General features: G+C 60.4%; 2 protein-coding genes across 3 annotated transcripts; one reads left to right on the forward strand and one right to left on the reverse strand.

The window, feature by feature from the left end:
* The first annotated feature begins 373 nt into the window (after positions 1–373).
* PYGL (glycogen phosphorylase L) lies at positions 374–15,281 on the forward strand. 2 transcript variants are annotated; one of them, XM_074869223.1, is made up of 21 exons: positions 374–511; positions 1,440–1,692; positions 3,177–3,278; positions 4,950–5,028; positions 5,717–5,820; positions 6,664–6,795; positions 7,334–7,445; positions 7,531–7,613; positions 8,646–8,789; positions 9,806–9,898; positions 10,155–10,301; positions 10,886–11,049; positions 11,139–11,253; positions 11,458–11,559; positions 11,650–11,797; positions 11,911–11,969; positions 12,365–12,506; positions 12,648–12,855; positions 12,930–13,064; positions 14,050–14,116; positions 14,325–15,281. In XM_074869223.1, exons 2-21 carry the CDS (start codon positions 1,450–1,452, stop codon positions 14,511–14,513), a joined length of 2,568 nt encoding a protein of 855 aa, XP_074725324.1. In that variant the 5' UTR covers positions 374–511; positions 1,440–1,449; the 3' UTR covers positions 14,514–15,281. The 2 variants fall into 2 exon arrangements, with proteins under 2 accessions (XP_074725324.1, XP_074725325.1); XM_074869224.1 differs by lacking the exon at positions 374–511 and adding an exon at positions 1,108–1,122.
* On the reverse strand, positions 15,106–21,387 carry ABHD12B (abhydrolase domain containing 12B). The gene is made up of 13 exons (XM_074869235.1): positions 21,264–21,387; positions 19,543–19,670; positions 18,970–19,072; positions 18,758–18,877; positions 18,366–18,396; positions 18,150–18,195; positions 17,907–18,036; positions 17,636–17,676; positions 16,771–16,850; positions 16,536–16,618; positions 15,880–15,958; positions 15,584–15,708; positions 15,106–15,241 (listed from the first exon to the last, which is right to left on the reverse strand). Exons 1-13 carry the CDS (start codon positions 21,356–21,358, stop codon positions 15,220–15,222), a joined length of 1,083 nt encoding a protein of 360 aa, XP_074725336.1. The 5' UTR covers positions 21,359–21,387; the 3' UTR covers positions 15,106–15,219.
* Between the last annotated feature and the right edge of the window lie 838 nt (positions 21,388–22,225).

A 22,225-nucleotide genomic window follows, 5' to 3' on the forward strand; every position in this document is an offset into this window, starting at 1 on the left:
TTCAATTTACCCTGTGAAAAACCACAAAAATCAGTCACATCCCTTTTTTTTTTCTGCACTGCAGTTTGGGTTGGTTCCTGAAGCTTCGGCGAGCCACCGCAGCCTTTCACGGGGCCTCGTGTCGCTCGGTCCCAGCTGGGGTGACAGTGGGGGGTGGCTGGGGTACCCCCCTGAGCACACAGGGCCTGGCCAGCCCCCCCCAGGGCAGCAGCCAGGGTGTCTCGCTCCTCGGCTGAGCCGGGTTTAGCTTTGAGGAACTGGGCAGGGAAATCGCAAGGCTGGGAAGCCGGGTGGAGGCATGGCTGGAGGAAGAGGAAGAGGAAGAGGAAGAAGTGTTGTGTTGTAGCTTGGATCAGGTGTTCTTGCCCTCGGGACGAACTGCAGGCAGGAGGGAGGGCAGGACTCTGCAGGCAGGGCAGGCAGAAGGCCTGGGGAGGAGGCCGTGAAGCATCCGGAGCTGGGAAGAAATCCAACGCCATTTCCAGAGGGATTGTGGAGCGGGCAGAGCAAAGTGAGGGGGCGAGGGGAGGGGGGGCAAAGGGGTGCAGGGGTGGGGGTGCAGAAAGGATGCAGGGGTGGGGGTGAAGGGGAAGGGGGTGCAGAAAGGGTGCAGAGGAGGGGGTGCAGAAGGGGTGCAGGGGTGGGGGTGCAGGGAAGGGGGTGCAGAAGGGGTGCAGGGGTGGGAGTTCAGGGGAGGGGGTGCAGAAAGGGTGCAGAAGGGGTGCAGGGGAAGGGGGTGTAGGGGAGGGGTTGCAGAAGGAGTGCAGGGATGGGGGTTCAGGGGAGGGGGTGCAGAAGGGGTGCAGGGATGGGGGTTCAGGGGAGGGGGTGCAGAAGGGGTGCAGAAGGGATGCAGGGGAAGGGGGTGTAGGGGAGGGGGTGCAGAAGGAGTGCAGGGATGGGGGTTCAGGGCAGGGCGTGCAGAAGGGGTGCGGGGGAGGGGGGTGCAGGGAAGGGGGTGCAGTCGGGCAGGGCTGGGATCGTGACAGTTTCCGCCTGGGCCATGACAGCGGCATTTCCCTGCGGGCCCGGCGGGGAGGGCCCTGGCCGGGGCGGGGCCCTGCGTGGGGCGGTGCTCGACGCCCGGAGAAACGCGGGGGGAGGCGGCTCCGCCCGGCGCAGGTTCGCCCGTGGAGGAGGAGGGGAAGGACACCCACCTACCCACCCCCCCCCGTGGTCGTCCCCCGGCTCCGTACACCCTCTTTTCTCCCCCCACCCCGGGGCGCCGCTCCCGCCCCACGAGTGGGCGGCCTGTGGGGGCGGCCCGTCCCCATCCCCCGTCCCCTCCCCGGGGCTCCGGCAGCGAGTCCGGCCCCGGGGGCGGAGGCGGAACCCGGTGCCGGTGCCCAACCCCGCCGTGGCTGTTTGTGTGTGTGTTTCCCCCCCCCTTCTCCCCGTACCCCCAGCGTGGCCGTTTGTCCCCCCCGTGTCCCCCGCAGCCCCGCCGGGATGTCGCGGCCGCTGTCGGACCAGGAGCGGCGGAAGCAAATCAGCATCCGCGGGATCGTGGGGGCCGAGAACGTGGCCGAGCTGAAACGGGGCTTCAATCGCCACCTCCACTTCACCCTGGTCAAGGACCGCAACGTGGCTACCCCCCGTGACTACTACTTCGCCCTGGCCCACACCGTGCGGGACCACCTGGTGGGACGCTGGATCCGCACCCAGCAGTACTACTACGAGAAGGACCCCAAGGTGGGAGCGGGGGGATGGCTGGGGGTGGGACACACACCCCTTTTTGCAGGGGAGAGGGTGGAGGGCAGCGAGAGCCCCCCCTCAGCTTTGCCCCGACGGGTCCTGCGTGATGGCCGGGGTGGGAATTTGTAACGCGCGATGGGAAGAGCGGGGGGGGGTGGGGGGTGGTTTTTCTGCGGTTTAGGGGTATTTCCCCTTTGCTTTGGCGAGCGGAGGGACTGGACTTTAACAAGAGAGGCCGCTGTCCTCTGCTTTTGCAAAACAAACAGAGCGCGGCTTGGCCGGGAGCTGGGCTCAGGGCATGGGAACCGCGTTTGTTGTCCCGCAGGCTGGCGTGGGTGCGGTCTGCCGAGAGCAGCTCAAAGCCTTCTAGGGTCAATTAGTCGAAGGGCTTAAACGAACCCAAAGCCAGCCGCAGGCAGGTCTGGCTTAAAAGAGGCGCGAGTTTAATCGGCGCTACAGGCATCCCGAGAAAGATCCGGTTTATCCGGGAGTTTTGCGTTTGCTGCTCATCAGCGTGGGCTGGCACCGAGCACGGGGCTCCGGCTGCTGGGGATTAAGCTGTAATCCCCTTCTGACACCTGGACGGCCCCGTTGGCTCGTTTCCTCCCTGCGAGGGTGGCCTCGCTGGGACAGTGCCAGCCCCTGAGAGCTCAACACCCCTCCCCGTGTCGTGGTAGGGGTGAGAAAAAAAGATGAGCCTCTTCCAGGGTTTGAATCTGGGCACCCTCCTGCGGAGCTGAGCCGTGCCGGGTGCCGTCCGCCCGCCGTCACTGCTTCCAGCTCTGCTGGCACCAAACCAGTAAGCCCAGCCGATCCTGCCCAGCACATCCCATCGCCATCCCCAGGCCCGATCCCACACAGGTCCTGGGGAAACCTGTTAAGTCAGCGACTTCCTCCAGCCTAAATCCTTCCTTAAAACCCGCCGGTGCTGACGCCGGGGAATGGCTTACACAAGCCTCTGCGTTACCGGCCGCATCCTGCACCCATCGTGTCCTGAGACCGAACCGAAACCCCCCGGGGACGTGGAAGGGAGCCCGTGTCCCCACGGCTGCTGCACATGCCTGGCCCCGGCGCTTGTTTGGGTTTTGGGTTGTTTTGCAGCTCGGGGTGACATTAGGAAACATCTCCTCTTTAAAATTTAACTTTGTACCACCACGGCCACCGGTGTGCTCAGGGTGACCATCCTGGAGCTGTCCCTGCTCTCCGACAGGGCGTTGGGGCTTGTTTAAACAAAACCACCTCGGCGTTACCCTCTTCCTGGCCTGGGAAGTAGCAGCAGCAGGGGCTGCAGGGCACAGCTGCCTCAGGGCCCCCAAGGAGCTCCAGCCCTCGAATTCTCAGTGCAAACCACCCTGTTCTGTTGAAAGTAATTTCTTTTTTTTGCTCGTGCTTTGTGATAACACCCAAGAGCAGCTTCTGGAGTCCAGAGGAGCCTCGTCCAGCCCTGGGGAAGGTGACCAGCAGGTGGTTTTCTCTTTCAGAGGATTTACTACCTCTCCTTGGAGTTTTACATGGGGCGGACGCTGCAGAACACCATGATTAACCTGGGGCTGCAAAACGCCTGCGATGAAGCCATCTACCAGGTGAGCATCCCAGGGGGTCAGTGTAGACCTGGACCAGGAGGGCTCCAACACTCTCCAGCTCCTCGGGATTTTTGTGTTTTACTGCACTGGCTGCAAACTGCTCCTTGAGACGCAGGTGATGCCTTAGTAGATAAATGCTGCTCCAGAACCAGCTCTTAAAAGGCCGGGGGCCGCAGCCGGCGTTTGCAGCCCACCGAGGGATGCAGCACAGCGCTGCCAAGCGCCGCTGGGATGGAGGGTCAAGCCCAAGGAAGCTCATGGTTGTATATACGAGGCCATTAATAGCTCTAATCAATGGCAGAGGGGAATAAAACCTTGGCCTAACTCAACCCCGGCCTGGCGCTGGCACCGCGTGGTTATCAAAGGTTTTTTGGGTGGCTCCTTCCTCCCCTGCCCTGCGCTTGCACCCCTCAGGACCAACGTCATCGTACGTGGCCTGGGCGGTTGCACAACAGTCAGAGCAGCTTTCAAGCAAATGCGTTCAGAGAGGAACTTATTTTTAGGTTTTCTTATGGTTTGGGTTTCTTTTTTATCTGTCGACCTGGCAATGAGGGCAGCAGCCCAGCCGGGGTGAGGGTGGAGGGGAAGAGCCTGGGATGCTGCGTGGGGAAGCGGAAGGGGCGAGGTTATTTGGAAATCATCCTCTTTGCAGCGATGGCAGGTAAAGCTCTGAGGGAAATCCTTATGCTGAGCCCCCCCGGACACAAATGCCAAATGTCTCTAAAAAAAAACGTTTGGCGTAATAGAAATCACATAAAATATTTATGTAGGCCTTCAGGGCTGCCGATGGAATTCAGAGCTGTGCCCTAGTGCCACGAAACACCGGCGAGGCTGCGGCCAGTGCTGGTGCTCCCATCTGCGCCCAGCTGGTTTGGGAGAAGGTGCTGCCTTCTTACACGTGAGCAGTGCAGGGTCTGGCCTTCCCGCTTGGGTGGCCATGGATCTGGGGCTGTCCCCGTTTGCTATGACTGTGGGACGTCGGGCCAAGAGGTTTCCGTGGGAAAAGGTGGCTCAGCCCTGGCAAGGCACCGTCTTATTTCCCGCTGAGCTACCTGAGGAGCTTTGCATAGGCAAAAATCTCTTCCTCCCACAGCATCCCAGGCTGGAAACTTAAAATTTCCTTGTAAAAGTGGTGTAGCTGCTTCTCTGGGTGTCTCTGTTAAAGGGTGATGCCTGGAGCCAGGGGGGGTGGCGGGGATGGGGGAGCAGGAGCGTGGTGCCTGCCCCTGTGGAGCTGGGGCGTGGAGAGAGGGAACAGGCCCAGGAATGAGCCCCGGGAGACCTGCCCGAAACATCTGGGACCACAAGAGTAGTGCCCTGGTTACGGCCGGGTGCCCCTCACCCCCAGGAGCTTGTCCATGGTGAGGTCAAGGGCGCGTGTGTCCCTTGTAAAGGCTGGTGGAGCGTCTTTAAACACCAGAGCTGGTCCCCGCCGCGCCGCAGAGCGGCAGTGGAGGGGGAGAGGGGCTGGTTTGGGTGCAAATCGCAGTGTCCCACCTGCAGGGATGAGTCTTGCAGGGTTGGGTGCCTTTCCACCCCTCCTGGAACCCACCTGCAAGGGGGGGAATGGCAGCGGTGGGCACAGGGCAGCACCCAGGGGTGCAGTGCCTCCCCTCTGCGGGGCTGGGCACGCTGCGAGCCTCCAGCCCATGGCCTTCTCCTCATCTGTAGCTTGGGCTGGACATGGAAGAGCTGGAGGAAATCGAGGAGGATGCCGGGCTTGGCAACGGTGGGCTCGGCAGGCTTGCTGGTGAGTGCACCCCAAAAATGGTCTGTTTGTCGGGATGGTGGGGCACGGGGGGGGTACCTAAACCCAGCAGGGGGGTTTTTTGCTCCAGCCTTTACAGAATCCCAGAATCATCTTGGTTGGAAAAGCCCTTGAAGATCCTCCAGTCCAACCATGAACCTCACACTGACTGTTCCCAACTCCACCAGATCCCTCAGCGCTGGGTCAACCCGACTCTTCAACCCCTCCAGGGATGGGGACTCCCCCCCTGCCCTGGGCAGCCCATTCCAACGCCCAACAACCCCTTCTGCAAAGAAATCCTTCCTAAGAGCCAGTCTGACCCTGCCCTGGCGCAGCTTGAGGCCATTCCCTCTTGTCCTGGCGCTTGTTCCTTGGCTCAAGAGACTCATCCCCCCTCTCTGCACCCTCCTTTCAGGGAGTTGTAGAGGGCCATGAGGTCTCCCCTCAGCCTCCTCTTCTCCAGACTAAACCCCCCAGTTCTCTCAGCTGCTCCCCATCAGACCTGTGCTCCATGTCACACGCACAGGGTGAGAGGCGTAGGGTGGCCGGCAAGCGGCGGTGGCTGCTGGCCCTGGCTCGTGTCCCTGCAGGGTGGCTGTTTGCTCTCCATGGGGAGAAGGTCCCGCTGCCTCCCCAGGGCTCCCTGCTCCCCGGGGCAGTGCAGCTCACAGCTCTCCTCTCTCCCTGCCAGCCTGCTTCCTCGACTCAATGGCAACGCTGGGGCTGGCAGCCTACGGCTACGGCATCCGCTACGAGTACGGCATCTTCAACCAGAAGATCCGGGATGGGTGGCAGGTACGGGCAGAGGCGTGTGGCTCTTGCCTTTCCCCGACACAGCCAAAGCCCCAAGTCCAGCCTTCCCCTTAGATCTAGGCCAAGATCAGGGTGTAGGGACACTCTCCCTTAGCTTGGAGACCGCTGGAGCCAGAGTTGATGCTGTGAGATTTAAGACGTGTCAGATGTTTTCTGAAATGAGTTTAACACTGCTCAAAGCCTGGGTTAAAGCACCAGAGGGTGGAAGAGGCTGTTTTGGAAATGCAGTAGCGTGTATCAGCAAAACCCCTGGTGGGACACAACCCTGAATACCCTGTGAGCACCCCCAAAAAGCTGGCAAGTGGAGGCCTTTCCTCCTCGGTGCTGTGAAATAGCGATTCCCCGACCGCTGTGTCCTAAGGGGGTTTATCCCCCCCAGCCCTCATGTGATGTCCCTGCTGCCCAGAGCTCTGACCTGGCCATGCCAAAGGCGATGTCCAACCCCAGCTCTCCCCTCTAACAGCCCAACCGGGCTATGGAACGAGCCCGCTTCGTTAGCCAGCCTGCGGGCTGAGATCAAAACCCCAATTAAGAGGGCTAACAGCACCTCGGTCGCAGCACGGCGCTGTTAGTGAGAGAAATGTTGCTTTCATCCCCACCTCTTCATCCTCATCCATCACCCCCCCCTGGAAGAGAGAACCCCGGAGTTCAGGGTGGCTGGGGCAGAGCCGAAATCCGGGTTTAGGGCAGACAGACTCCAAAGCATCATCCCCTTTGCCACAAGCAGCCGGAGCTTTTCCCATCCATCCTCCTCCATGTGGGCACAACCTGGGGAGGTCCCTGGGGCTGAGTGACCCCCTCACCGCTCTCGCTCCCCTCTGGCAGGTGGAAGAAGCCGATGACTGGCTCCGGCACGGTAACCCCTGGGAGAAAGCCCGTCCCGAGTACATGCTGCCCGTGCACTTCTATGGCCGGGTGGAGCACGCTGCCACCGGCATCAAGTGGGTCGACACCCAGGTAACGGGCTGGGGTGCAGCCTGGCGGGGAACCCCCCCTTGCCTGGCTTGTCCCATCACCTGGGGGGGGCTCTTGTTGGCTGGCTGCACCCCTGGGTGCTGCCAGCATCCCCACCGGGGAGGGTTGCGCTGGTGAGGCTGCTTCGCCGGGGTGGAAAAGGCAGAAAATTGGGGAGGAGGTGGACATAGGGGTGGGTTTTGCTGCTCCACCTCTGCAGCCAACCTCGGAAGTACCCAAAAGCACCTCCAGCGGGTCTGTGTGCAACGCACAGCCCTAAATTAAGCTTCTCCTGACCCTTGCAAGACTCTCTTCATCCCCTGAGCGCTTCGGGCAGAGCTGGGGGAGCCAGGGTGTCCCCGGGATAGAGGCTTGGGGGGTACCAAGCACCTCCCCACACATGCAACCCCATGAAGGTGGATGCAACCCTCAGCTGACTCCTGCGGGAGAGTCTGTGGGATTGGGGGGGGGGCTCTGGCAGGCCAGGGGGGATGTGGGGGGACTCCAGCCCCGTTCAGCTGTCCTGCCATCGATGTCCTAGGTGGTGCTGGCGCTGCCCTACGATACCCCCGTGCCCGGGTACATGAACAACACCGTCAACACCATGCGCCTGTGGTCGGCTCGGGCACCCAACGACTTCAACCTGCGGGACTGTAAGTGGGTGCTGGCGGGGTGCTGAGTGGGATGGGGCACAGGGGGTGTCCCCTGCACCCACCTTCTCCCTCTGCTCCTCCCCAGTCAATGTTGGAGACTACATCCAGGCTGTGCTGGACAGAAACCTGGCGGAAAACATATCCCGCGTCCTCTACCCCAACGACAACGTAAGTCGGGATGGAGGGGTGTCCCTATTTTGGGGATGGCTAAAGATGCAGCCCCTCTCGCCAGGACATTGCAGAGATGTTTTAGTTGGGTTTCAAGCCACCTGTAGTGCTCGGATGGGGATTGCTGCCTCTCACCAGCGCTGCCCGGGGCTGCAGCAGAGACCAGTCCGCTCCCAGGCAAATCCGTGGTTGGTAGAGGGGAGGGAGTTACAATGAGCACGTCCTGCTGCAGAGATGTTCCTTGAGTTTCAAAATAGAACATGAAGGCAAACTGATGAGCACTGCTGGCATTTTCCTGCCTGTCCCTTGCAGCCCAGGACCAGAGATTGTGCTTCAAATTGCCCTTTGCATCCTGACCTCTTGCTGCCGGTGTTGCTGTGCTGGAACGGGGGCGTGATGGGATGTACAGCCCTTTTCTGGCCACAAAACAAGCTGCGGAGCAGGGGAGGAGGGCAAAGGGTGGCTCTCCTTGCTCTGCAGCCTGTTTTGGGCAGGCCCTAATGGGGTTTTTCCCCATTTCATCCTACACCAGCCTTCCCAGCTGGCGAGGAGAGCTGGGAGCACCACAGCTCCGGCGGTGAGGTTGCCTCCTGCAGATCCTCTTTTGCAGAGCAGCGGGTTGATGTTTCATGCTGCGTGAACAGTGGCTTTAATTCTTGTCTTAGAAACAGCTCCTAGGTGTTACAGCCCTGCTGTGGTTCCCCTTCCCGTTGCCCCAGTACCTTTCCTTGCGGCCAGAATTTTCAAACCAGGGAGAACAGGTTTCAACAATGCTCGGGGCAAGAGGGGAAAGATTTAACCTCTGTGTGTACCAGCACATCTCAAACCCCCATGCTGAAATCTGGAAATCAAGATGTTGGGGTTAGAGCTGCTGCCAGCCCCGGCGCTGGGGGAGGCGCTGGGGGCTCGCGCCGTGCCGTGGATGTGTGCCAGCGTGGGTCCCTGCGTGGCAGGGAGCCCCGGAGGGCTCAGCTCCTTGGCACAAGCGTGCCTGAGCAGCGTGATGCAGTCCTGCCGCTCCTCTGCTCACAGTTCTTCGAGGGCAAGGAGCTGCGGCTGAAGCAGGAGTACTTCGTCGTGGCTGCCACCCTCCAAGACATCATACGCCGCTTCAAAGCATCCAAATTCGGGAGCACGGAGAGTGTCCGAACTGTGTTTGATTCCTTCCCCGACCAGGTACGAGCCAGGGTTGCTCTGACATAGTCTCTCTATAGGGAGGTTCTACAGAGAGCCTTGGATAGATTGGATCGGTGGCCAACGTTAATGGGATGAGCTTCAACAAGGCCAAGTCCAGGTCCTGCACTTGGGCCACAACAACCCCCTGCATGGCTACAGGCTTGGGGGGGTGTGGCTGGAGCTGTCTGGAAGAAAAGAATCTGGGGGTTCTAATTGACAAGTAGCTGAACAGGAGCCAGCAGTGTGCCCAGGTGGCCAAGAAAGCCAACGGCATCCTGGCTTGTATTAGAAATAGTGTGACCAGCAGAAGTAGGGAGGTGATAGTCCCCCTGTGCTCTGCACTGGTGAGGCCACACCTGGAGTATTGTGTCCAGTTTGGGGCACCTCAATACGAGAGAGATCTCGAGGTGCCGGAGTGAGTGCAGAGGAGGGCAATGAAGCTGGGGAAGGGCCTGGAGAATAAATCCTGTGAGGAGCGATTGAAGGAGCTGGGACTGTTTAGTTGGAGGAGGAGAAGGCTGAGGGGAGACCTCATCACTCTCTCCAGCTCCCTGAAAGGACGTTGTAGAGAGGTTGGTGCTGGTGTCTTCTCACAGGTGATTAGTGACAGAACAAGAGGGAATGGCTTTAAACTGCAACAGGGGAGGTTCAGACTGGACATGAGGAAAAAAATTTTCACAGAAAGCGTGGTCAGACAGTGGAATAGGCTGCCCAGGGAGGGGGTGGAGTCACCATCCCTGGATGTGTTTAAGGGTCGTTTAGATGAGATGCTGGGGGATGTGGTGTAGGGGAGAACTTTGTAGAGTAGGGCTGATGGTTGGACTTGATGATCCCAAGGGTCTTTTCCAATCTGAATGATTCTGTGACATGTGCCTTGGAGCTCAGGTTGATGCCTCCCAGATGCACACCCAGGGCTGGAGAGGTTTTGTGGCCCCTCTGTGGTTGCCTGTGCCCAGCTGAGTTGGGCAGTGGGGTGCCTGCGTGTCCCCCCCATGTCCCCACGTGCCACCCCGCAGGTTGCCATCCAGCTGAATGACACACACCCCGCCATGGCCATCCCTGAGCTGATGAGGATTTTTGTGGACATCGAGAAGCTGCCGTGGAACAAGGTAGAGAGATCCGACCTGCCCCTTGGGTCCCCTCTGCTTGCACCCACCCTCCAGCCAAGGAGCTGGGGAACCAGTTTGGTAGCTGCTGGTGGCCTGGGGAGTGATGTGGAGCAGTCAGGTTGGGTTTAACCAGTATGGACTTAGAGGAGCCGGTTTGGCTGTGCTTCTGGCTGTGTGGGAGGACCATGAATGGGTGTTACACCCACCCGGGGCTGCTTCCAACCTTGCCGCTCAACGCTGGCTCTCCCTCCGGCAGGCTTGGGACATCACCAAGCGGACCTTTGCCTACACCAACCATACGGTGCTCCCTGAAGCCCTGGAGCGCTGGCCGGTGGACCTGGTGGAGAAGCTGCTCCCCAGACACCTGCAGATCATCTACGAGATCAACCAGAGACACCTGGATGTAAGTGCCTTGGGGCAGCGCAGGAGCCCTATCCAGGGTGGGGAGAGGGATGGCACGCGTTGTGCTGTTGGGATTGGGGGGATGGTGTTGGGTGGTTCTGGTTCCTATTTTGGGAGGTTGGTGTCTAGGAAAGCCCTTCCCAACAGTCTGTTGCCATCCCGCAGTTAGTGGCTATTTTAAAGACTTCACCTCTTGCTCCAGGGACTTAGCTGTTGTCATTTCTTTGCTCCCTAAATGCTAAATTCATCCTGGAAAAGGATGAGGTTGGGGGTACAAAGGAGATGGTGGTTTGGCCTCCTGGTCTGGCAGCACAAGGCTTTTGCCAAAATGGCCCCACTGGCTGTGTACATGCCCACAAGCCCCTCTCCGTGGGGTTTGGGGGGGTCCTTCTGTCCAGAGATGTCCGTGCTGGAGAAGGGCACCCTTTGGAGGGGGTTTGCACCATGACTCTGGAGTAAAAGCCACCACTCTGGCTGGTGTTAAGTGCATTGGGGACATTGCTGTGGCCTCCTCCTCGGGAGCCAGCAGGCAGGGCACCCTAAAATAGCAGCACTGCTCACCACCTCTCCGGTCTCCACCGGCAGCACATCGCATTCCTCTTCCCTAACGACGTGGACCGGCTGCGGAGGATGTCCCTGATAGAGGAAGGAGGCACCAAGAGGATCAACATGGCCCATCTCTGCATCGTCGGCTCCCACGCCGTCAACGGCGTGGCGAAGATCCACTCCGAAATAGTCAAGACTCAAGTGTGAGCGCGGGGAGGGAGGCGGTGGTGGGTCACCCTTGGCTTGGAAACGGTGGGCCAGCTTGAAGATATCCCCCTCCTCATCCTCGCAGCTTCGAGGACTTCGCAGCAGTGGAGCCGGAGAAGTTTCAGAACAAGACCAACGGCATCACCCCGCGGCGCTGGCTCCTGCTCTGCAACCCGGGGCTGGCGGAGCTCATCGCAGAGGTAACAGCGCAGGGGGAGCGCGCTGGGCCCCGACCCTTCCTGACCCCAGGGACGCTGCCCCTGGGGACACCGCTCCAACCTCAGCCATTTACACCTTCTAAATGGTCCAAGTTCTGTCTGCATCCCACCTCCTGCTTCCCAAGCGGGTGGCTCTGCCAGCCACCCCCATCGCGCCGTCAGTGTGCGCCTGTGCTCCCGTTGCAGAAAATAGGGGAGGACTACGTGCGGGACCTGAGCCAGCTGACGAAGCTGCACAAGTTTGTGGATGACGACCTCTTCATCCGGGAGGTGGCCAAAGTGAAGCAGGTGAGGGGGATGGGCACGGTGCAGGGTGGGGACAGATGCAGGCAAGGGGAGCACAGGCTGGGGGTTGACGTGCTCCCTGCCCTCACCCAGGAGAACAAGGTGAAGTTCGCGCAGTACCTGGAGAAGGAGTACAAAGTGAAGATCAACCCTTCCTCCATGTTCGACGTGCACGTGAAGAGGATCCACGAGTACAAGCGGCAGCTGATGAACTGCCTGCACATTGTCACCATGTACAACCGTAAGCCACTGCGTGCCCCAAGGGGACAGGCTGCCCTGGGGGTGCACAGCATTGCTATCCCCCCGGGGCTGCAACTAAAACAGAGGGTGACACCACACTGCTGTCTTCTCCAGGCATCAGGAGGGATCCTGCGAAGCTGTTTGTGCCAAGGACGGTGATCATTGGGGGCAAGGTAAGTTGGGTTGGGAGTTCTAGGCATTTTGGAGGAAATCCTTAAAAATCACAGAATCACCGAGGTTGGAAAAGACCTTGAAGATCATCTAGTCCAACCATTAAACGCCCTAGGGCATTTGGGTGCAGATTTCTCGTGGGGCCACATCCTTGAAGGTCTCCAGGAAGTGCTGGGGTAGCACTTGTTGACTTCAACCCAAGCAAGGCACCCAGTTTTTGGGGGGCCTTGCACAACCATATGCTGCCTGTGGTCACACAAGCCCCCGAAAACATGGTGGCACAAGCCATGGGTTGGATGAGGTGATGGGAACAGGGCTGAGCGGGTGCTTCTCTGGGCACGGGGGAGCTGGGTGCTCCTTGCCTGCCCTCCAGCATCACCCATGGCTTTTCTCCTAGGCTGCCCCAGGATATCACATGGCTAAAATGATCATCAAGCTCATTAATGCTGTGGCTCACGTGGTGAACAACGACCCCGTTGTGGGGAGCAAGCTGAAGGTCATCTTCTTGGAGAACTACAGGGTCTCGCTGGCAGAAAAAGGTAGCCCCAGTGGGGCACGCTGTGGGGAGGGGATGTCCACCAGCCCATGGCTCCATCCCTGCGAGACAGCAGATCTAACATCCCTCAGCACGATGCAAACCCCAAACTGGTCACCGTGAACCCCTTGTGTTTTGTTGGCAGTGATCCCTGCTACCGACCTGTCGGAGCAGATCTCCACGGCGGGCACCGAGGCGTCGGGTACAGGGAACATGAAGTTCATGCTCAACGGGGCTCTGACCATCGGCACCATGGATGGGGCCAACGTGGAAATGGCTGAGGAGGCTGGAGAGGAAAACCTGTTCATCTTCGGCATGAGGGTGGAGGATGTCACGGAGCTGGACAAGGAAGGGTGAGGGGATGCTGTGGGGGTGCTACCACAGGCAGCCAGAGCAGCACCATCTCATACCAACCCTTCCCTGCCAGGTACCATGCCCAGGAGTACTACAACCGGCTCCCCGAGTTGAAGCAAGCCATTGACCAGATCAGGAGCGGCTTCTTCTCCCCGAAGGAGCCTGACCTCTTCAAAGATGTGGTCAACATGCTCTTCCACCACGACCGGTGAGGCCTGGGCTGCCATCCTTTCCCTGGGTTGGGTTTCTCCACCAAACTCCTGGTGCCCGTGCAGAGCAGCCACCTGCACCAACCATCCACCCATTTTCTGATGTCACAGAATCACAGAATCATCTTGGTTGGAAAAGCCCTTGAAGATCCTCCAGTCCAACCATGAACCTCACACTGACTGTTCCCAACTCCACCAGATCCCTCAGCGCTGGGTCAGCCCGACTCTTCAACCCCTCCAGGGATGGGGACTCCCCCCCTGCCCTGGGCAGCCCATTCCAACGCCCAACAACCCCTTCTGCAAAGAAATACTTCCTAAGAGCCAGTCTGACCCTGCCCTGGCGCAGCTTGAGGCCATTCCCTCTTGTCCTGGCGCTGGTTCCTTGGCTCAAGAGACTCATCCCCCCTGTCTGCACCCTCCTTTCAGGGAGTTGTAGAGGGCCATGAGGTCCCCCCTCAGCCTCCTCTTCTCCAGACTAAACCCCCCCAGTTCCCTCAGCCACTTCCCATCAGACCTGTGCTCCAGACCCTGCACCAGCTCCGTTGCCCTTCTCTGGACACACTCGAGTCATTCAATGGCCTTTTTGGAGTGAGGGGCCCAAAACTGTCATGCAGGTGGAAGAGCAATTGATGCTCCGCAGGCACAAAAGACTCTCCACATACGGCACTTCACGCTTGCCACATTAAAACTTGGGGTACAGCAAGGTAGAGACGCATTTGGGTGCGCAGCCCTCACCAGATGGTAGATGCTTTTAGGTATCTCAAGGGCTTTCATGGCTGGAGCACTCAGCCAAGGGCTGTGGGGAAATGTTTTCCCAGTGAGCTGACGCAGAGTGGGCCCTCCTGGGCTTGGGGAGGATGAATTTGTCTGAAGCATTTGTGATGTAGGAAGCCCAAGCCCCGTGCGCCGCAGCCACCGGCCGCCACCATACACCCCCTTACACATTTCTGCTGCCGCTGACTGCCCTTTTTTTCGCCACTACAGGTTTAAAGTTTTTGCAGACTACGAGGCTTACGTCAAATGCCAGGAGAAGGTCAGCGAGCTGTACCTGGTGAGTGCCAGCCTGGGGACGAGGCGGGGGAGCTGTGATGGGGGCACATCTCATCCCAGAGAAGGGCTCTGGTGGGGTTGTGCACGTCGACGGGTTCCTGGTGAGGAGGCTCCTGGCCATGCTGCTGGTTAAAAGCCAGTCTCACAGGCCAATGTGGCACCCATGGGCGCAAGCCTCCAGCCACACCATCCCACCCCTCTCCTTGCAGAACTCCAAGGCATGGACCAAGATGGTCATCAGGAACATCGCGGCAGCCGGCAAGTTCTCCAGCGACCGCACCATCAAGGAATACGCCCGGGACATCTGGCACGTGGAACCCTCCGACCTGAAGATCCCGCCACCCAACGAACCCCGGGACGCGGGCGAGGACAAGACCCCCAACGGCACGGCGGCGTAGGGGCAGGGAGCTGCCGGGGGACGTGAGCACGTGCACTGTAAAATTGTCTCTGCTGTCTAGTCTCTATGTTGCTGCTGCTGGCTTTCCTACAGACGGGGAATGGGGGGGGTGGGGGGCAGATTTTTATAACCTCAGTGTCGTGTGGAAAGCGAAACCATGTCGCCCTGTTGCTTGCGTAGGTGCTAAAAATAAAAAGTGCCATTGGAGGCCAAGGGGCTATTTGCCGAAGCCTAAAATTAGGGACTGGGCTCGCTTGCACCAACGCTAAGGCAGAAAGTGGGTGTAAGGGGTGAGCTGCTGAGGCTTGGCCAGGGCTGGGGTGGGCAGCACAGCTGGACACAGCTGGATGAGCTGTCTGGGCCCTCGGAAGCGATGCTGAAGAAGGACTTGCGGTGCAGCTCTTGCCAGTCCTGAGGCATCAGTGCCGGGGGGGTTAAGGGGTGTTTGTAGTCAGGCCCGTGTACCCCCACCACTGCCCGCTGGGATGCTCCTAGGCCCGGCTTGCGTGGGCCTGGCCCAGGAGCAGCTCCCTGCTCCCAGCACAATCTCCATCCCCTGAGTAACCCGCAGCATCCTCGAGGCAATGGGCAAATTAGAAAGTTTCTCAGTAGTTTTTTATTACTTACAGCAGTAAGTTCAGTGCCATGAGGGGGTCCTGGCGTGGGTTGGAGGGAGTGCTCGTGGTCGCTGCACGCAGCAGCTGGCATCATTTAATGTTCAAGAAGTCTCTGCGATAAGAAACAATAAACCTTACACTGTATCACTGACCGTCCTGTGCTGCATGAGAGCCTGATTTCTGAGCCCTGGATGTGGGGGTGAGCTAGGCTTAAGAGCAAAACTGCATCTCTGCATCCAGGGCGAAGACTGGGCGCTGTCCCTGGGGCCCCTCCCTGGGGTCAGGACAGGCTCAGGGCGGTGAGGAGCAACGGGAGCTCAAAAACTGATGCCAGCGAACACCGTAGGGAGGGGAAGGAGCCGGGAAAGGCACCTGCATGGTTGTGGCAGGGGAGGATCCACCTGTGGAAGGTGATGTGCTCTCCCCCCGCCCATTTCTGCAGCGCAACACTTACTTCACCAGGGTGGGCAGCTCCGGGTTGAACGAGATGTAGTCATGGCCTAGGCCCAGCTTTTCGGGAAAGGTAATGAACTTCACTTTGGTTTTGTCCTTGTAGGCACTGTGTGCCATCTCAAAGAGCTGCCGTGGGGTGGGAGCGTGGTTAGTGGCATGCACAGGGCACCCCAAACCCCCTCCTGGCACCCTGGGGCTGGTCATCCCCTCTCCCTTCCCTTCATCTCCCCCCAAAAACCGGTTAAACCAGTGCCCACCCCCGCTTAAAACCGGGGTGGAGGCGATGGTGGTGCCCACCTTGCGGCCCAGGTGCGGAGGCACCACAGTATCATCTTCTGCGTGCAGGATGAGGAGCGGGCAGGCCAGCACCTTCACGCTGCGGGCAACAAGCACAACACTGAGGAGTCACCCCGGAGCCAACGGACCCACAGGACCCTGCTAAAAATCCCACAGCAACCCTGACCCCCTCCCCGCCCCGGCGCTGCCTTTCAACTCATCTGAACTGCCCCAGGGTGCTGCCAACACCGCTTGCAGCAGCACCAAGCACCCTAAAAACCTTAAACCCCTAACAAAGGGTGCTCAGGTTTCAAAACCACCTGTGAACCAGGTGGCTTTTAGCAAAGGCACCTACAAACATGGAGGAGGAAGGACCCTGACGCCACGGTGTGTGTATGCTGCAAGGTGGGACTCCAGCACGCAGGGGCCAAAAAGAAAAAAAAAAAGGATGTTGAGGATGTTGGCTTGTGGACTTTGCTCAATAGCAGTTTGATATCTGAAGTTATGCAAATAAAAAGCCATTTTTTTAAAGCATGAGTGAGCTGGGTAAACACAAATAGGTGTGGAGAACTTTCATGGTGTGGCATGGCTGACCCGTCCTTTCTTGGCCAGGTGGTCCCAGCATCGTCCCCCCAGCCCCACGGGGATGGCTGTGCCCCTTCCCACCAGGGACTCACTTCTCGTCGCTGCGGAAGAACATGTTGCCCAGGGCTAGCGAGTCCAGGATGAGGTAGTCAAAACCCGGGAACTGGCGGTAGATCTGCCAGGGAGAGAGTGAGGGGGGTGCTAAGTTGTGGCTTTGGTTGCTGCACCCATCCCCAGCCAGGGCTGCCACTGCTGGGGCACCCCACGAGCAGAACCCCCCACTCATCACCTCTGGGGGGACCCCACGGGCAGAGCCCCCCCACTCACCTTGGTGATGGGGATGTGGGCAGCCGCCTCGCGGATGTTGGTGTAGGGCGATTCCAGGACAACGGCATCAACCTGGACCCCTGAGGGCAGAGTGGGGTGAGAGTCAGCCCAGGCACAGCTTTGGGGGGGGGCCCATCTCCCCCAAGGGATACTGCTCCTGTCCCACACATCAGCCACAGGGCCCAGATGTTCCCATCCTGCTAAAGAGAATGGGGACGGCCACTTGTCCCCACCGTGGTGGCCGAGCCTGATGCTCCATTTTTCTCTGTGGTCCCCAAAATCTGGCCAGGGATGTGCGGAGCCCTGGCGGGGGGCACCGTGAGGGGCCAACCCAGCCACAGAATCCCAGAATCATCTCGGTTGGAAAAGCCCTTGAAGATCCTCCAGTCCAACCATGAACCTCACACTGACCGTTCCCAACTCCACCAGATCCCTCAGCGCTGGGTCAACCCGACTCTTCAACCCCTCCAGAGATGGGGACTCCCCCCCTGCCCTGGGCAGCCCATTCCAACGCCCAACAACCCCTTCTGCAAAGAAATACTTCCTAAGAGCCAGTCTGACCCTGCCCTGGCGCAGCTTGAGGCCATTCCCTCTTGTCCTGGTGCTTGTTCCTTGGCTCAAGAGACTCATCCCCCCTCTCTGCACCCTCCTTTCAGGGAGTTGTAGAGGGCCATGAGGTCTCCCCTCAGCCTCCTCTTCTCCAGACTAAACCCCCCCCAGTTCCCTCAGCCGCTCCCCATCACACCTGTGCTCCAGACCCTGCACCAGCTCCGTTGCCCTTCTCTGGACACGCTCGAGTCATTCAATGGCCTTTTAGGAGTGAGGGGCCCAAAACTGAACCCAGGAATTGAGGTGTGGCCCTTACCTCGCTCCTCCTGCAATTTCCTTGCCGCGTTCGTGGCAATCCTGCAAGAAGAGGGGTGACAGTGAGGGGGAGCAGCCACGATGCCCTGGTGGGGTGCACAGCACTCTCAGACTCCCCTCTCCCTTGCCCACTGGGTTTTTGCTTTGCAGGTGCCTCCACCAAGGAGCCGCTCCAACCCCTTGGTCCACCCCTGGGTGACACTGTCTGGCAGCAGTATCACAGCCCAGGGACCACGGGGTGCCCCCCCTCTCCTCGCCCAGCCCGCACCTACCCCGTCCCCAAGGAGTGTCCCCAGAAGAGGATGCTGCTGTTCCCGCTCCGCGCTTTGGCCCAGTCGTAGAGTGCCAGGACGTCTGTGGTGAAGCCACTCTCCGTGGGGTGCCCACTGGAGTCTCCATAGCCTGTGGGGGACAGAACTCGGTGTCACAACCCGGGGGGGGGGGGGCGCGGGGGGCACCAGCTCAGGGCAAGGAGTGGGGAGATCACTCAGCGAGATGCAGGGGTATGATTTTACCTCTGTAGTCGAGAGCCAGGATGTGGAAGTCAGCAGCCCCCATCGTCTGTCAGAGGAGCCGCACCGCGTTATGTGCTGGGGTGGGGTGGGGGGATGCACCCCCAGGTCCCCCAGCATGGCTGGGCTCGCTCTGCCTGGGGTCCCCCTTGGGTCCTGGGAGCCAGTGTGAGCCTCACTCCCAGCAGGTCCCAGTTTCCCCCGCTGGGAACCACTTACCTTCAAGAACTGGACGCGGTGGCTCGCACCCCTGACGGAGAAAGGAAAATTAGAGCCCTGGGAGGGGTCTCCGTCCCACCGCAAGGGCAGAGCCAGCTTGGGTGATCCTCCCCTCCGGCGCAGATCCAGGCGAGGGACTGGGGTGAACTTTTTCCAGGAGGGTAGAGCTGAATGCTCTGGGGTGGGTGGGATTTTGACATTTCCCTTTAACTCCCAAGGGACTTTCCTCCACCCGTGGGGTCAGAAATGGCCGCAGCAGCCCCGGCCCTGCAGCGCTGCCGGCTGCCGCACCGAGTTTGTTAGTTCTCACCCTAGGCAGAGATGCGAAAGCAGCCGCTGCCGCACCCATCCTCCCGTGGGAGAGGCACCCGCCTGTGGTCCCGGGTACTCGCCTGGTCCCCCCGTTGCCATGCAGGTAGATGATCACAGGGTGAGCGTCGGCAAGCGCCTCCTCGTACCAGCGCTGGTCCTTGCCCTGTGCCTCGGCCCCTCTGCTGCCCGGTACCGTGTGCCTGGGGGGGGTCAGAGTGGGGTTAGCCCGGAGGGGCTACACCCGGTTTAGCCAAACTGGGCCCACCCGGGACATTGGGGTTGTCCCACTCACCAGATGCCGACTGTGACGCCCGGTTCGGTGGCAAGGTACAGGCTGACGGTGTTGTTCAGCAGCAGCTCTGGCCGCCGAAGGTCCACGAAGAAGGGGAAGGCCACTGATGGAGAAATCACACCAAAAACCCACACACCCAGCTGCTGTTATGCATTTTTTTCCAAAGCAACATGTTATTGTTTTTAAATTATTCACTCGGAAGCCAAGAGCCATGCCTCAGCCAGCTCGGGGAGGGGGTAGGCGAGCGCAGCCCTCTGCCACCTCCTCTCACCCAGATTTCTCGCCCCGTCGATGCCGCGTGTGCCCAGATGTGTTGCAACTTTAGGCAGTAAACAGGGTCGGCGACACTGCGTTATTACAGCTTGCAAAACACGAAGCACCAACGGGAAAGGTCTCTCCGTGCCTCCTCTGCAAGCCCACGGCGAGGGTGGGGGGAGGTTTGGATGGGTGCTGTGCTGGTGTCACCCAGGTGCTGGGGATGTTTTGGGGGACCTTCCCCCCCCCCAGCCCTCCTGCCTGCTGAATCCCTGGAGATGGAGGATCTCCCAGTTGGGACAGCCCCGGGGCACTCACGGAAGTTCAGGAAGACGAATTTGGTGAGCAGGACTGGGAAGAGGCGGATGAGGAAGGGCACGGAGATGTAGATGAGGAGCAGGTCCACGAGGAGGGTGCGCAGCCAGGGCCGCCAGGCCAGCCAGCCCCTGCAAGGAAAGCCCCTCATTAGCACATCCCTCCCCTGCCCCAGGGGCTTTGGGGTACAGCTGAACAGGGTCCCTGTTCCCAAGCCCAGTCGTGATGGTTGGATACAGCAGATTTTTCCCTCTGCAAGGGCCTGATGCTGCCGTTTGTGTCCCCCTGGGACCGGGAAGTGGTTGCCCACACCAGGGTTGTGTTTGGCATTTGGGGATGGAGCCATGGTGTCGGAACAGCCCCACGGTGACACAGTGTGATGAGAACCCACGATCCGGTCCCCCCACAGCCTCCCACGGGATGCCGGCAGGCAGGAAGGGCAGGGACACGTGCCAGGACCGGGAGCTGCAAGCCAAACTGGCAATAAGGAGCAACCGATACTGCGGCAACACCCCGAGCCGTGGCTGGTGAGACACAGGCATGGAGGTGTCCCCAAACCCGGCATCCAGAGCCTCTGCAATTCTCCAGGGACAAGGAGGAAAGCTAGGAAAGGGGCTCAGGGCACAGCAGCACAGGAGAAACCAGCCCCCAGAGCGATGTCCCCCAGTGCCACCAGCACTGAGGAGTGTGACCTCCAACCCAGAGGGCTGGAGCCACATCCAGCCCCCCTGGGCCATGTGGGAAGGGCCACATCCAGCCTCCGAGTGGGAAGGGAAAGCCAAGAGCCGCAGATTGCCCAGCACTGACGTCTCTCCTGGGCTGACGGTGCTGGGCAATACTAGTCCGGGCACCAGGGGATTTAGGGGTTTCTGCCAGGCGGCCAAGCACAGCTCGGTGCCTGCCAACGCGTGCCCGGGGTCACCATCATTCCCGCAGAAGCGGATTTAATCCATCGCCTGCCCTGGGGAGTGCTGAGAAAGGATTGCAAAGGGGGTGCCAGGGCAAGGTGGCACGGTCCCCGGGGCACAGGCACCCTTCCCGGGAGGGTGCAGGGTGGCATGAGCTGTGCTGAAGCCACGGGGAGTGCCCTGAAGCCCAGTAACCCCTCCCGAGACATTGGTGCGAGCAGTCCCGCTGTAGGCTGGGCCAGCAACGGCCTCGCAGTCGCCGTGGCTAGTTATTAGGTGCTGCTCTTAGCCTACTCCTCATGTTCAAGTGCAGGGGCGAGCGCTCACACCCATCCTTGCACAATACCTGTCGCAGCGGGTCCAGACTGGGGGGGGGGGGGGGGGAAGTGCCCAGCAAGGGGCACCACTGACAGCCACCGCGTGGCTTCAGGGGGACGGCAAGGTGACACGGGATGGCATTGTGACATGGCACGGGGGGATGGCCGCGGTGTGGGATCATGGCTGCGGCAGGGTGACCTGGGGACACGGCTGTGGTACAGGATCACAGCTGTGGCAGGCTGGCACAGCCATGGCGGGGGGGGGGGGGGGGGGGGGCGGGGGGAGACAACACACACACGCACGGGGTCATGGCCTCAGCGAGGTGACAAGGCCACAGCGCGGGGACAGACCGACGGCACAGGGTGGCACGTGGTGACAGGGGACACGGCTGGGGGACAGAGGGACCCGGCGGAGAAACACGGGGACAAGAGTCGAAACCGGCTGCACGGCAGCTCCGCCCCCCCCCCCCCCCCCCGCCCGCACACGGCCGGTCCTCACCGCTCCTGCCGGGCCGCGCCGGCCCTGCCCTCCGCCCGGCCGCTGTCGCCGTCACCGTCGCCACCGTCGCCGCCACGCTCGCCCCGTCGCCGCATCGTCCCGTCCCGCCGACTGCCCGCGCCGCCGCCGCCCCCACCGCGCCCTCCCGGGCCGCCAGGCCCCGCCCCACGCGTGCTGGCCACGCCCCACGCCTCCAGACCACGCCCCTCACCCCCAGGCCACGCCTCCCACCCAAGCCACGCCCCCTCCCCGCCCCTTTCGGCCTCAGGGGCGGGGCCGCTGCCACACCCTCCCCGGGGTCTTTGGGGCTGGGGTGCGGGGACACCCCAACAGGGCAGCAGCCCCCGGTCCCCGAGGGCCGGGTCATCAGCGAGGTGACACACAGGGAAAATCACCCTTGGGAAAGAGCTTTCCGCACAAAGATCCCATGTTAAAAAGAAAAAAACCAAAAAAAGTTAAAAAATATAAAGTTTTTAACCAAATCTGGTGTCCCTTGGCGCCAGCTGGAAGGTACAAACCTGCTGCTGGTTCCCCTCTCAGCCGCAAGTCCCGCCTGCAGCTCTGCCAGGCTGAGTCAGCCGGAACTTTTCCAGCTAAAACTTCCCACTGGGAAAAAAATATCCCCATTTCACCGGGATTCCCCGTCCAACTCCGCCAGGTGCAGGAGGATGCGCTGCCCGGACACAGGGCCACACGGCTGGGCCATCACCTGCCTGGTTGGGCTTGCCAGCGGGGCCTGCAACCAAGAGGGCTTCGTTAAAATCATTAACGAGAGGGCTGGGAGCGAAGCTTTTCTGCAGAGGAGCAGCGAGACCCGCAGCGTTTTTCCTGAGCCCCTGCAATTTAAACTGAGGATTTAAACTGAGGATTTAAGTCCTCCAGGACTAGGAAAGGCTGCTGGGACGGGGCACAAGCTGGGCACATGGCCCTGCACCCCTCCAGCACCCTGAGGGGTGTCTGGC

Source organism: Strix uralensis, chromosome 4, assembly GCF_047716275.1.
Source record: "Strix uralensis isolate ZFMK-TIS-50842 chromosome 4, bStrUra1, whole genome shotgun sequence".
Classification (NCBI taxonomy): domain Eukaryota; kingdom Metazoa; phylum Chordata; class Aves; order Strigiformes; family Strigidae; genus Strix; species Strix uralensis.